This window comes from Sinohyriopsis cumingii, chromosome 6 (genome assembly GCF_028554795.1).
Source record: "Sinohyriopsis cumingii isolate HCF-2022 chromosome 6, ASM2855479v2, whole genome shotgun sequence".
Classification (NCBI taxonomy): Eukaryota; Metazoa; Mollusca; class Bivalvia; order Unionida; family Unionidae; genus Sinohyriopsis; species Sinohyriopsis cumingii.
In genome coordinates, this window is record NC_142966.1 from 157,343,341 (window position 1) to 157,357,861 (window position 14,521).

Genomic DNA, 14,521 nt, shown 5'->3' on the forward strand with positions numbered 1-14,521 from the left:
TATAAACTGTCACAGTGCAGACATTATGCAATATGACTGAAATGTTTTTAAAGCTATACTTAAAATCCAAATCACACACACACACAGACATTGTCAATGACTTGCACATGGAGTAAGGATGAAGTATTCTGGATCCAAAATGTCAAATTTCTAGATCGCTGACCTGAAGAACAAAAATGTTGTTTACATAATAGTATATCACAGACCTGGACTGTTCTTTCAGGATGACTTGTACTTGGGATAAGGAAGGTGTACTTTGATTTTGGGGTTCAACAGTCTATGTCACTGACTGAAAGAAGAAAAATGGTTACTGCATCCAAAATAATAATGAGTTCTGCACCACAGACCTGGAGTAAACTTTGTGGACGGCCTGCACTTGCAGCAGATAAATGTGGGAATCACACAATATAAGTTTGAATTCATTCACTTGGAGACCAGTAATATGTGAGAACGCGTGCAAATTAGTTTAAAGTTAAGCCTATAAAAACGTACTCTGAGCAGTAATCAAATTTTTTTCAACTGTCAACTATTAAAGAGCTTGTGGCAATATTAGTCACACTTCCAGTAGAGGTATATTGAAGCATTTGTCACAACATATGGCTCACTTCAACTGTTTACACATCAGGGTTCTTTGGCTTGACATGAGTGGTTGTTAAACTAAATTTTATTGGCATGTTTGGCCCTAAAACAAGTATTATGTCGTAACTTGATCCTTGCATCAAGGAAGGTTTACAAATGCATGTTGAAAATACTGGCTACTTAGCACACCAAAATGGCTTATTCCCAATGTTGTTGATCTTCAGATGACAATTTTGTTTGGTAAATAATGGCTGATGATAGTGACAGTGAATGTTAAAGTTGTGAGCATTAAAAGATTATTGGAGCCTGGAAAGTTTTAATGAAGATACCAATGAGTGATTTTAAACCCAAATACGAGTCCAATGTACTTGCTGGATAGATAAAAACAGACAGCATGCAGGTCTACTTCTTTTTCAGCCGTATTTCAGAATGTAGAAAAGGCAGAATACCAAGCCTAGTTAAAATACAGTTTAAAAGTATGGTGCAATTTTCATTTCTTTTCTCAAACAATTCAGCTCTGTTGGATTGTATGCTACAAAACTAAAGCTCTATAAGGATTAAGATAAACTGAATAAATAAGAATGTAAAATTAAATTAAATGTTAAGATATTTATTTTGATCATCTGTATTAAAAAGACACTATAGTAATATGTAGCAGATAAGAAAGATGGCATATTAGTCAGCAAAACACTGCTATACAAAAGTGAAACTTGGGTAGAATTTATGTTGCTGTTAGTAGTGTTCTTTTGGAACAGGAGTATTCAAAAGTCAGATACTTATAAGCTTGGGGAATTGAACATAACAACCATAAATAACAGTTTCCCAACTTATTCACACTAGCCAAGATGCATATACCCCTTCAGATAGCATACAGTGAATGGGGGGATCTCAGCATAGTACAATATTCACACCCAGATTAATGGCAGAAACCATCAACAGATCAATGCTTATACAGCTAGAGGGGACATATTCAAAGATTTTGATTTTAAAAGAGCTCAAACGGATGAGCATGAAGAAACAGATGGAAATTGACATGCTAGGTAAAATATTGAACCATGGCCATTTCCTTCTCCCCTTCCATTTTTCCACTCACCCACCTTTATTTTTGATGAAGGGGAGAACTTGCCCCTTTAGATAAATTTTTGTCAGTATCTCTATTGCGCTAAGGAAGATGCCTTTTGGCCTGTCTGTTAAAGATTTTGTTTCCAATCAGTAACTTTACAAGACTGCATGAACTGAAAATAAATTTCTTATTAAGCTTAACATTGATTTTTGCCATTTTCTTTCTAATTGTGACAGCTGTAGCCTGGGTTGTAATTTGAACTTCAGTTGCATCATATTGTTGAAGACATCCATGTCATGTTGATACACGTCTAGTTCAGAAATATGCTGTTGGCTCTTTGCCAAGTTCTAGCATCTGTTTATTTTTTTAAGAGAACCATTTATGTAAATAGTATACATCACGGTTGCAGTACACCAGATCTTTGAAGATGCAAGCTACAGTAATTGTTTAAAAGTTCTATATAAATGGCTGGAGTGCAAAAACATTTGAGTCCTCAGATTCAAGTTTCATTACAAATGAACACATTTTACTAGTTGAATGCTAAGACTTCATTGAGGAAGAAGGTACAGGTATTAGTTCTTGAAAAATCATGGAACTATAGTTTGTGCCAACTTTTTAATATTTTTTCTTATTATATACAGGTGATATCATTTCTCCACATGATGATGTCCAATCAAAAGCTGACTAGAATCAAGTGCTGTCTTGTGGTCTGCCCACTTAACACTGTACTTAACTGGCAGAGAGAATTTGAAATGTGGCAGGAAGATCTTCACTATCAGATGGATGTAAGTGAGGTTAACTATTTTGGTGACTATGATGATGAAAAAGCCACAGGTGATCAAATATCTCAGTTGGCAAATTACTTTAAATTTTTTATATAAAAAAAACAACTTTGGCAGTTGAAAATTTCTAGGTTGATCCTGATTCAGTATCTTTCTGAAAGCTGGTGTAATTTAATTTGAAATACTGTCTTTGTACTTAGTTAGGTGCTCTTTTTGTTTTTAAAGCTCCTTTCAGTTTTGTATGCACTTGTACTTGATGCAGTTTAAATTGTTTTGGATTTGAAGGCACCGACTTTTCAGTGATAAAAATTTGATTTTTTATTTACATGTAGGTGATGTATCCTAAGTCTGTTCTAATATTTAATTTTCTGAAAAAAACAATGAAGATTTAAAGGATTGCCCCCCCCCCCCCCCCCATTTCCCTACTGATAGCCTCACTAATATGATCTCATCTGTGGGATTCTTGTCCTTGTCTGGAAATAACAGGTATATTAAATTTTTGGCTTAAGCAACTTTTTTTACATATTTATGTAGCGGGTAATAACCTTGCATAGCCATGTGGTTTCAGGTGTATTATAAGAGTTGATCTTACACTGGAAACAAGAACTCACTGATTGTACAGAGGTGCCAACTGACAGATGAATATAACCTGTCACTACCTTTGTACACATGGAAGGTTACAACTAAACAACAAGCAAAATTGCCATGTAACCTCTCTCTCTCTCTCTCAACATTACACACTCTTAACTATTTCCAAGTACCAATCAGAATACACCAAATCTTACACACCCACACAGTGTTACTGCTTGGTCCATCTCTCTCATACACATAAACACACATTGGCTTATAGAAACAGAAGCCCTTTCAAGTTGTAAAGTTTGATGCCCATTTTCTTTGATTGCATTATTAATTCAGTAATGAAAGGGAAAATCAGTCATAGGATTATCTTGAACTGTTTCTCAATATGCAGTAAATAAGGGTTAAATGTGTGCTTGGATTATTATTTTGCATTATTAACTCCTAGTACTGTTATTGGAATTAATGCTCATTCTGCTTGCTCAATAATTTCGAGATCAAACCTGAGAATCTTTGTTTATGCTCTAACCATCATCAAAAATCAGTCTAAACTCCACCGTTGTTTACTATTTTTCAACAATAAAATGTGTAGTACAAGCGCTCTTGATTTATAACTTTTGGCTTACAAATAGTTTCAAATTTACAAGAGAAAAAAAATCTCATTTCTGATCGCAGATTCTTGGAAAAACCCAGTTTGTAACCAATTAGAGACACTTTTACTACCACCTATTTAATCACTATGACTGTATGCATTATTGGCAATTGAATGCTGTAGAGAAACCACGAGTATAGGCATGACTGGCCATTGAATGAAAGCAAGAAATTTGCTGCATCCACTGCTAGACACCTGGATATGACATCTGCTAGACACCTGGATATGACATCTGTTATCATCAGTACCTGATGCATATGTATATGTACTAACTGGAGATTTACTGACATTTTAATCGCACTTGCATTAGAGATATTATCTCATTTTATATTGTAAAGACTTTATGGAATAAAAGAATTAAATTTTATATATGCAGAAATAGTTTAATTTTTATTCATTGTCAGTGTTAGTTCATATTGTAGGAGCATCTGTATAAGATATAAATTGACTACTTTCAGTTTGAAGGGCAAGACATTGGAGTAATCACAACATACAGCAATAAATAATTTATTCATAAAAGGAGAAACTTGTAGAGATAAATAATTTTTGCAAATTAATGTGCGAGGTTGAAAAAAATTCACAGAAAGAGGGCATTGTCAAATCAAAATTGGTAGATAATAGATAAGACCAAACTTGCAAGATTCAGCATGTTAAACTCCATAGTTGAGTGATGATTGAACACTTCATTATTTTTAGGGTCCAAATTTGATGACTACTTTGGAAATCTCTAACTCCAGCCTAGGTTGACATTGTTTTACTGTGATGGAGAGCTTTTGAGTGTTGCTTGAAAATAAATGCTATGATATGGTAAAAACATTCATCTTCACTAGCCGTGGTTCAGATATGTTAGTTTATCTACAACTTGACAGAGTGATCAGATTTTTAGTGCTTCGGTTTTATGAATTTTGTTCAATGCGGTGACAAACCACCACATTGTCAAAATCAAGTTGTTCAAATTTGAACACTACCTCCATGATCAAGACAAGGGATGCATACAACTGGAATGGATCATAAATGAGCGATTATCCGCTGCTGTTCCATATTTGCACAAATACATCTTTTTCCTCAAATATGCAAGTAATGGCTTCTTTCTGGTTGCAAACTATCCTTTATAAAGTAAATTGCTTCCACTATTTTTGGCTTCTACTATTACATGCTGTTAGTTGGCATTACATACTAACAGAGGCAATGCGTGCAATCAGTAGATATGATTAGTGCAAAACACTCAGATATCAGACTGATCTACCAAGGTGCAGATAGGCTAACATATCAGAACCTTGGCTTGCGAAGATAGCAGATATTGAATACAACAAAATGACATACCCTTATTGTTTGATTTTTTTAGAAATTGCCCCTTACAAAATGACTTGTATTCAGATTGTCACACACCCAAAAATCTACAGATACATAAATTAGCAAATAAGTACGTCATGGTATGAATAACGAGTAAGTAACAGTGACGTGTGTCTGTACATGTCTGTCAACTTTTTCCTTTGTGTACAATAAATTCAGTTAATCAACTAATACCTTAACCAAACTTTGTCGATAGTTTGCACGTGAGGTTAAGAGAGAAGCTTTTGATTTTGGTGGAAAATGTTAAAAGGTGATGACCAGTATAAGTGAAAGAAAAAAGTTATACTATACATCAATACCTCAACCAAACTTCGGATGGATTACGCTTGGAATATGAAAGAAGCCTTTTGATTTTTAGATCTACAGCACTGACTAAACATTGTGGATAGCTTGCACTTGGCACAAGGAAGAAGCTTTTTGATTTTGAGTCAAAAGTTAAGGCCACTGTGATTGAAGAAAGGAAAACAGTTTCTGCCAGTTGGGTAAAAAAAAAAACTACTGATTTTGAGGTCAGAAGGGCAGAGGTCACTGATTGGAAGAAAATTGGTTTCTGAACAATAACTTTTTAATACTTTTACTGTTTAATGAAATGGAGTCCATGACTATACCTGCCTTATAACTGGAACTATTGTATAGTTAAGGGCCCTATAGTGATAGAGTGCTGTACATTGAAAACGGGGCATATTGTATCATGGCAAGGAAACATTATTCAGGACTTTTTACAGCTTTATCTTAATCTGCAAGATATGTTCCTGTAAGCATTTTATAAAGATATAGATAGATATATATATAAGTCTGTTTTGACCTCATATGGGTTGTTTTCAGAGTGTAGTTATTTAGTTATTAATAGTTGTGCAGTATGAAATGTTGGTGATGCAAGATGCAGTCACATCGTTTGCTTCATGGGTTTCCCCATAGAAATAACAATTCCTGTTTCCAATTCTATCTGAAAAGTCTGGAAATAGTAGGCTTTCTAATAGAAGGTTTGTCATTTGGTAATGCTTAAAGTGGTGTGTTTTTTTTTCATTTTTGAAGGTGTACGAGTTGTCCTTGGTGAAGCAGAACTTTGCAAGAGCTGATCGTCTTCAAGATTGGCATGAGAATGGAGGGGTCATGATCATGGGTTATGACATGTATCGGCGGCTTGCAACAGGGCACAAACAGAAGAAGAAAGGTTTTGCAAAGAAAAAGCGACTCTGTGAAATCTTCCAGGAGACTCTGGTGGACCCAGGTACAAGTCTTTTGGATTATAATTAATAGTATAGTGAGGTATAATTTACCCAGACTTGCTGGAAGAGATGAATTTGTCTGCTAATTGATTTTCAGTTTATCGATATCATGGTTTGCAAAATCGTTATCCTTAGAATTTAAGTGGTTGTTTTACAGGTCCATGAAATGACATCTAATCTTGAAAAGTCCTAAAATTTCAGCAAGGTCTTGTGAATAATCTTTATTTAAAAAAAGGGGGGGCAGGCCTTTGGCTTAAGAATGCAGCTCTTTATGATGTTGTTCATGAGAGCCATGCAAGTGTCCTGCATTATCAATGATAGAGCCGTATACTGATGGATGTTCTAAAACAATACTCTGACCTAATAGTGCATTAAAATATAAAAATGGCTATTTGATGATGTGAATCACATTATAATTGGTTCTGATTAGTTAGGAATTTTAATGAACTGAAATAATTCTGGTGGAAACGATATAACGATATAATGAATTCTAATATTTTAATATGAGCCATGCTAATATCTGCGTTATAAGATGGGCATTGGTGAAGTTACTTCTGATTTTTTTAAGGACCACCAGTCATGTTTCCTGTTATCTCTTTTCTAAGTAATAATTATTAGACTAATACCACATTTATGATAATTGTCTACATTATTTAATTTCCTGACTTTAACTGTGTAGGTCCTGATATTGTGGTTTGTGATGAGGGTCATATTTTGAAGAATGATTCTTCTGCCATCTCCAAAGCCATGAGCGAGATAAAAACAAAACGGAGAATCGTACTGACTGGCACTCCACTCCAAAATAACCTTGGGGAATGTAAGTTTCTTATTGTATTTCTATATTCAGAGTGGGATGTCTCCTCTACCCCCACAAGCTGTTTTTTGCAAGATTGCACATAAATCACTCATGTTAACAATGAAATTTGGCACAGTTTTTTTTTATTTACGTGTCGATGACCGTGTTATATTTTTAAGCTATTACAGCAGTTACAATTTTTTGTACACATTCTTTAAAACCTTTTGCATTTAGTGCTGGAAAGTTCATTGTCAAAGATGTTTGTCATTATTTGGCAAAACCATTTGTGAGAGATAAAAGAAGTTTGTACTTTCCTCTGGATTCATGTATCTAGATAGCCTTGTTAGATTTATAAACCATTATAGCAATTTTCCATTATTTTGAAAAAATTTCCTCCTTTCACATTTGGAATATTTCAACTTACGACAGACAAATAAAATTATGTAGAGACATTATTCATATTTAGATGATTTGAATATATTTCATTCCATTATAGAAGTTTTTCAAACTTTCATAAATTCTTTAATTGTGTGTTCTTTGTTTTTAGTTAATGGTGTGTACAAACCCAAATCTAGTTTTGACTTCCAGTTATAGGAGATAGATATTGATTTTCTTTCTTCAGTGTTGACTGCAGTAGTGTTGGCTTTAAGGATGTCTAGATTTTGTTTTACATAGTTGTCATCGTTTTTGAAAGTTTAGAAACCATCGTCCATAGTGTAGTCTACAAGCAGGTTTTTTCCTTACCTGAAATCATCTCAATGATACAAAACATGGTATTGCTGATAAGTACATTTAATCACAATTCATGATCCAAGTTGTTCAAAATTTCCTGTCCTGGCAGAGTTGGTGAAGATAGGGCAAAGTAGCTGTAGAAAGTTAAAGATAATCACTGTAATGTTTTTGCTTATTTTCATGTCAGGTTATTTAAATGATAATGAAATATTGAAAGTTTATTTAAAAAATTATTAAAACATATTTCCTTCACCACAGTTATATAACACAAAACTACAACCTTCACAATAGAATTACAGTTGTAAATTGACATCTTTCATAACAGATGAATGATAATGAAATTTTGGGTAATATGAGATTTATTAGTATTGGTACCGGATATCTCCACTGACTCGTAATTTGCTGAGTGGTGATGTCCTAAATTGAAACAATGCCTTTGAGATCCAGTATGTTTAGCATAGCAATTAATTTAAAAATCCTGATATATCACTGAATAGAGCTGTCAGAAGTTTATAAAACTTTTACCTAATGATTGGGTACCTGATGAAGGGGAAATTGTATTAAATGTGTTAAAAACCTGATGTTAAGTCTGCATTTGATTTAAAATCATATATATATATATATATATATATATATATATATATATATATATATATATATATAAATAATCACTGCCTAATGTCATCTGCTACAAAGTCTTAAGAATTTATCCTCATTGTTTGAGGCCAAAAAAAATGTTTCTAGTCAGCCAACCATCTGTTTTTCATTAACTCTAGCACTTTTTCCTCCAATCACTTAGAACATTATATATATTATATTCTGTTTGTTACACCCTCAATATCTATCTTGGACCTTTTTTCACCTACACTTGACAAAAATTGGAATGTGGATACATCTCAAGAGTAACTTAACTATTCCAAAAGTAGCTGTAACCTAATTTTCTGGCTTAAATAACTTGGCTGTTTAACTTGTAACTGTCTGTATCTGCATTATAGAGCCAGAATTGTACTGACATACTGTTAAACCCAATATGTACAAACTGTACATGGTCAGTTACTTACTGTTTGCAAGAGGGTTTGTGTTTAGTGATTTACGGTTTCTTGTATATCATCTTACAGATCACTGTATGGTGAACTTTGTGAAGACAAACCTGCTTGGTACCCGTAGAGAGTTTGCTAACCGGTTTATCAACCCAATCACCAATGGCCAGTGTTCTGACTCCACACCATATGATGTGAAGATCATGAAGAGGCGAGCCCACATACTGCATGAAATGCTAGCTGGATGTGTTCAGGTAGGGTTATATTTACATGTACATTTCATCTTTTTATTTTCTTTTACATAAGTTTGGGCATTAATTTAGTTTATTTCCACCAGAATCCTAGAGGTAAGACTCAAATTTCAGTTCAAACTCAAGTTTACTTGGTGAAATCTAGGTCATTAATCTGATTTCTGTTTTGCCTTTGCTAGTACTTGGTTTTACAATTATGAATATGGCCTTGCAGGATGAGTAGCAGTTTAAAGATAGGAGGGAACGGGTAGGCATGGGAAGAGATTTCAAAAATATTGTCATTTATCTGATATCTGACCAGCATATATTATTGTATACAAATGTTTAAGATAAATATATGTGCATCTTCTGTTTACTTAATTACTGTCCATGCACCTTAACCCTTTACCTCATGCAAGCATCTTTTGACGCCTCTACACCATTTGCATGGAAGCGCCTTGTGATGCCTCTACTCCAGTCGCATAGAAGCGCCTTTTGACGTCAGCTGTAAACATCAGCCATTTTAAGCCGGTTTTCGTAGCGCCACCTTCAGGGAAAACCCCCTATTAGATCCTACATTCATTTCTGCGAATGACAATTATGTCAGATCACATGGTCACTGTTTATGCACTGGTCGATATCTGCTATTTAAAGTAACTGGGTCGTAATCTCCACTCTCCAAAATGGCAGTCACAGATTTCATTCAGTAATTACAAAGTTTTCACGATCAGAATCACAACTATGAAAGATTCAATAACTTAGGTAGAGGCTCTGATATTAATATAGGCAGCAATCAGTTTTTATAAATTATCAAATTCAGATGACTTAGTGTTGTAGACGCAGATGAAACACTTGTAAATTTCGAGTATGAGAAATGGCAGCTATGGTTGGTCACGAGGTATTCTTGACATGATGGTGAATGAGTTCTCTCAAGATTTTAAAGCACATAAAATGTAAAATGGTTAAAATTGCTGTTAAATGTAACATACACTACATTGCTTAACAGTTCACAGGCAGGCCTATGCGTATGGGGTTGAATAGGTAACAGGTGTTCTTTTTATCGTGCACTGCACTTTGTAACTATGCTCTCTGAGGTAAAGGGTTAAAAACAGATTTAAAAAAAGGAACAGATTTTCCAGAGATACGAGGTACCAAATGAACAGTTCTGCAACAGTGTATGTGTTTGATGTAACCTTAGAGAATTTGTAAGTGTTACCTCCCATTTGTAGGGTGGTTTTATTCTGTTAGAGAGGTATACTCTTGTGATTCATGTCCAAGCAAAATACAGACCTGATTTAAGCTTTATTGATATTATTAAACGTCATTTACAGAGGAAAGACTACTCAGCATTGACCAAGTTTTTGCCACCCAAGTTTGAATATGTGATAAATGTGAGACTCTCGAAGGTTCAGATTGAGCTGTATGAAAAATACTTGGAGTTGTCACTAAGAAACACTGATGGAGTTGTATCAGGCAGGGGTGGACGACTCTTCACAGATTACCAATTTCTTATGAGAATATGGACACACCCATGGGTCCTCAAATTAGACGAAATTCGACAGGAAAACAGGGTAAGTTTTAATTTCAGCTAATGTTTTGTGTTTGAATTTGTCATGTCCTTAAAAAGATGAACATTTCAGAGATGTCATATTGTACCATTTGTGGTGTCTGCAAAAATTAGGAGCTGTTGAACATTAGTTTCCATGATCCTTTGCTGCTAAAAAATGACATTTATTCATTGATTCTTGTACAGTTAAGAACTTCTAAAACAACCAATTAGTCCATGTGTAAGGAGAGATGTGTAGGATTGCAGCATGTTGGCAGGAAATTGGACATGTTTCTAGTTTAAGAGAATGATAAGTGGCTGAAAAAGATATGAATAGTTAGATTATTAACACCCATGTGAGATGGAATTATTTTTGTTGTGAACTGCTTGAAGAAGCTATGAGAGTGTACAACCAAATAAATCCTTGGAATTTTTAAGGGAATTTTGTTCATACAGCTAGTTGTAATTGTATTGTTAAGATTTTTTGATGTATTGCCTTCATCTGTTTTTTGTATATTGTACAGAATTTTAGCATCTTTACGTTTTACAGTTTCGTATTCTCTTACTGAATTTTTATTTTTTAAAATTATTTTTAAACAGTGACTTTCTGAATTGTAATGCAGTTATTTATGTTTTACAACTTAACCTGGGGCCCCGAGTGGTCTAAAGCGCTCTCCGTTATGGATCACTGCCATCTCACCTCTGTCTGCGGCGGTTCAAGTCTAGGATTCAGCCAATGTGGGTATGTGAGAAAGCTTGCCAGTAGCTTCTCGTGGGTCGGTGGGGTTTTCCCGGGTTCTTCCTCCACCATTAATACTGGCCGCCATGTATAGCCTATCGTGTGCTGACAAATGGCGTTAAGCCCCAAAACAACAACAACAACAACTTAACCTTTTGATAGCACTACATAGACACTTTTGTGCCGAGTTGCATTAAAATATTACTACATGCATACATGCAGTTAAACCATGATGTATGTGTATATTGTGTTCCTGAGAAACTAAACATGTATAGAATTTCCTCAAATCTATCCATCAATGGGTAGCCAAATCTTCATACTGGTCGAAAACATTAAAATAATGTTAGTTTCTGCATGATAACCCATGCCGTGCCATTCACATATATATATGGAAGTGATATGCATCTTGGTGTGTTTTTCTGCTCAGGTGTTAATATTAATTTGTGTAAAAGTGAGACATGGGTGAATCTGATACACTAAATTGGGTGTTTACTGTATATACATACATATGGTTTTTGTGCAGTTCATGTGTATATTTTTTGAGCATCTACTTTTATTAACACCATATAGCCACTGTTTTGCTGTGGAGCCATATATCACTTCTACAAGCAAACATATCACACATGTCTGGAGTAAGATGGTTACTGTGAATTCGTGTTTATGAGGGTACAATTAGTCTTGCTTTTGTGACATATTTTCATTTGTGGTTTTATTTGTGGATGTAGTCCAGTTATATTAATACAGGAATCAATGTTCATTGGATCCTTATATTTCTGGTTTGTATCACCTGCAAAATGCAGGAACATTTGTACACTAAGAAAACTCGAAACTCACAAAATGAGTGCACAAAGAACGGTTTTGTTATAATTGTTAATTCTAATTTGTTTTCTTTTTTTTAATGTGAATTCAGAGAACGTACGATAGTGAGGACTCTTTCATTGATGATGAAGCAGAGACTGATGAAGAGAGTGACATGTCATTTATCGACAATTCCAGTGAAGTTAGTGGCACAGAAAATAGTGACACCATTGACAGTGATGAGGATGGTCGGAAGAAAGCAAGGGATAAACAGAAGAAAGCTGAGTAAGTTCTCCATAGACATAACTCATTTACAGGTTGTCACTTATTCTTTCAATCTGCCAATATTGCATACTCTTTACCTGTTCATACATGAAAACTGGAAATAAGATTTTAAAAGTGTCAGAAATGTTAAAATGACCATGGCTTTGTGCCATGATATATATATGAAAGGTGTTTATAAATGATGGTAGTAACGAATTGCATTTTCTACAGTTTCTTGACCAAATATTAACAAATGTGTGAGAATAGTGACAACAGAAAGGCATTTTAAGATTTAGGAACATTGATGGTTTTTCTGGAGGGAGCAAATTTGTAATTGGTGGAAATGCATAAAATAAACAATAAAAAAAACCATAAACTCAATATTGTATAGTAAAACTGTCAGTAATCTCCACAAAGTCTAAAATCTCCTCTTAAAATCGTAAACACATGCATTATGCATATGGTCTAGGTGATTTTTCACGGTATTCTTGAAACTTGTCAGTTGAGAGCACACTTAAGTTCATATTTTTTATAGCTTATTAACCCATTTTTATCCGGAATTCACCTCAGGTCATAATACCTCATTCTATCTTAATGTGTCTACGATTATAGTATCCTATTGTATCCTGAATATGCCTATGATCATAATTGACTGCATATGTGTCTTGTTTCTGTAGAAACATTACTAATAGTTGTGAAAATTTGACACTGGTAAAGACAAATAGGTAAAGCATGCCTGTGCTATGAGATTTTACAGAAACATGGCTTGGAAAAGTCCTTGCTTGCTTGAAAATCTATTGATAAAATAATGGCTGTTGATGGTGAGGGTAGTGACATTGAGCTGGATGATTCCAGTGATAATGATAGATTAAATAATGGGGGTTAAAATTGCATGAAGTAGACGGAAGAGATGATGCATGGCTTTATACACTATTCAACATTTATTTGGGGAATGAGATCAACTTTGAAGACTTCCAGGAGAAATGGGTCAGGGTAAATTTTCACCTTGGTTGCAGACATGAATTAAATTGATTGAAGGGCGAATGTTCAACACCCAGAAGAAGCTGATGCACAAGAAAACTTCTGCTTATTTGGGAAGATGCTGTTTGGAAAAATCTTAAATGAAAGCAACTGTTAGGATGAACAGGAGCATATAAATTATCCACCTCTACCAAAATCACCAAGATATTCCCACAATAAAAAAAGTCCTTTTAGGCTTATGTTTTGCTGTCGGAATAATTCATCTTCCATCAAGATGTAACTATTAGCAACAAAATAAATACATGTTTGTCACAGATTTCCATAAAATGATGTTTCTGATATATTTGGTCTTATTTGGAGATACTTGCATCGACATAACCCTATCTACACCTTGGCATATTGATCAGCTATATTGGTGCTTTGTCTATTGGATTTCATGTGCTGCCTCCCTTAGTATATAATGCCAACTAGCCAGTAGCATGGTGCATTGTACATCCACTGAAACGGTGGTTGCAACTCACCTAAAAAGGGTACTTTGTAAGTGTACCAGGGGAAGCCATTACAGGTGTATTGGAGTGAAAAAGTATTTGTGCAAACATGGTCTAAGACTTGGGATTAGCTTACTTATCAGTCCATTCAAGTTTTGTGTTCCCCTTGTCTCGATCATATAGGAACAGTGTTCAAATTTGAACAACTTAATTTTGATTGGATATGGTGGTATCAAATTTTCTTTTATCTTATGGTAGTTTCAGGGTACAATGCCTATGTAATTGCATTGGGACACAAATCTTGAGAAAGTAAAAAGTATGTAGCAAACATTTCAGAACTACCTTGAGGACTTGGTTACATGTTTAATTGGCAATACTAGAGCTGGAAAGGCTGCAATACTTGTTCCAGAAGCTACCAGAGAAACAGTAAAACATACCATTGAAAAAATATATGGAAAAAAACACCCAAAAGAAACCCTTATGAATGTTCACTGATCACTCAGCTTGGAGGACTGCCAAACCTGGAGAGCAATAATGGGTGTCTAAATTTGGTTGCATGGAATGTAATGTACCTGTTCATGCAGGATTCAAGGAAAGACATCACTAGATGTGTAAATGCATAAACACAGATGTTTAGACAACAGTTGAAGTATCTCTGGCAGTTACATTTTCG

The 14,521-nt window shown here is 34.6% G+C and overlaps 1 protein-coding gene across 2 annotated transcripts in view; it reads left to right on the top strand.

Moving 5' to 3' along the window:
- LOC149798359 (uncharacterized) overlaps positions 1-14,521 on the top strand; it is a 120,286-nt gene that overhangs the window by 69,057 nt on the left and 36,708 nt on the right. For both annotated transcript variants that reach the window (XM_089963500.1, XM_089963501.1), the window contains 6 exons: positions 2,284-2,427; positions 6,041-6,236; positions 6,914-7,051; positions 8,881-9,056; positions 10,364-10,603; positions 12,228-12,400. In XM_089963500.1, coding sequence (XP_089819626.1) covers positions 2,284-2,427; positions 6,041-6,236; positions 6,914-7,051; positions 8,881-9,056; positions 10,364-10,603; positions 12,228-12,400 — 1,067 coding nt within the window. The remainder of the gene's footprint in view (positions 1-2,283; positions 2,428-6,040; positions 6,237-6,913; positions 7,052-8,880; positions 9,057-10,363; positions 10,604-12,227; positions 12,401-14,521) is intronic.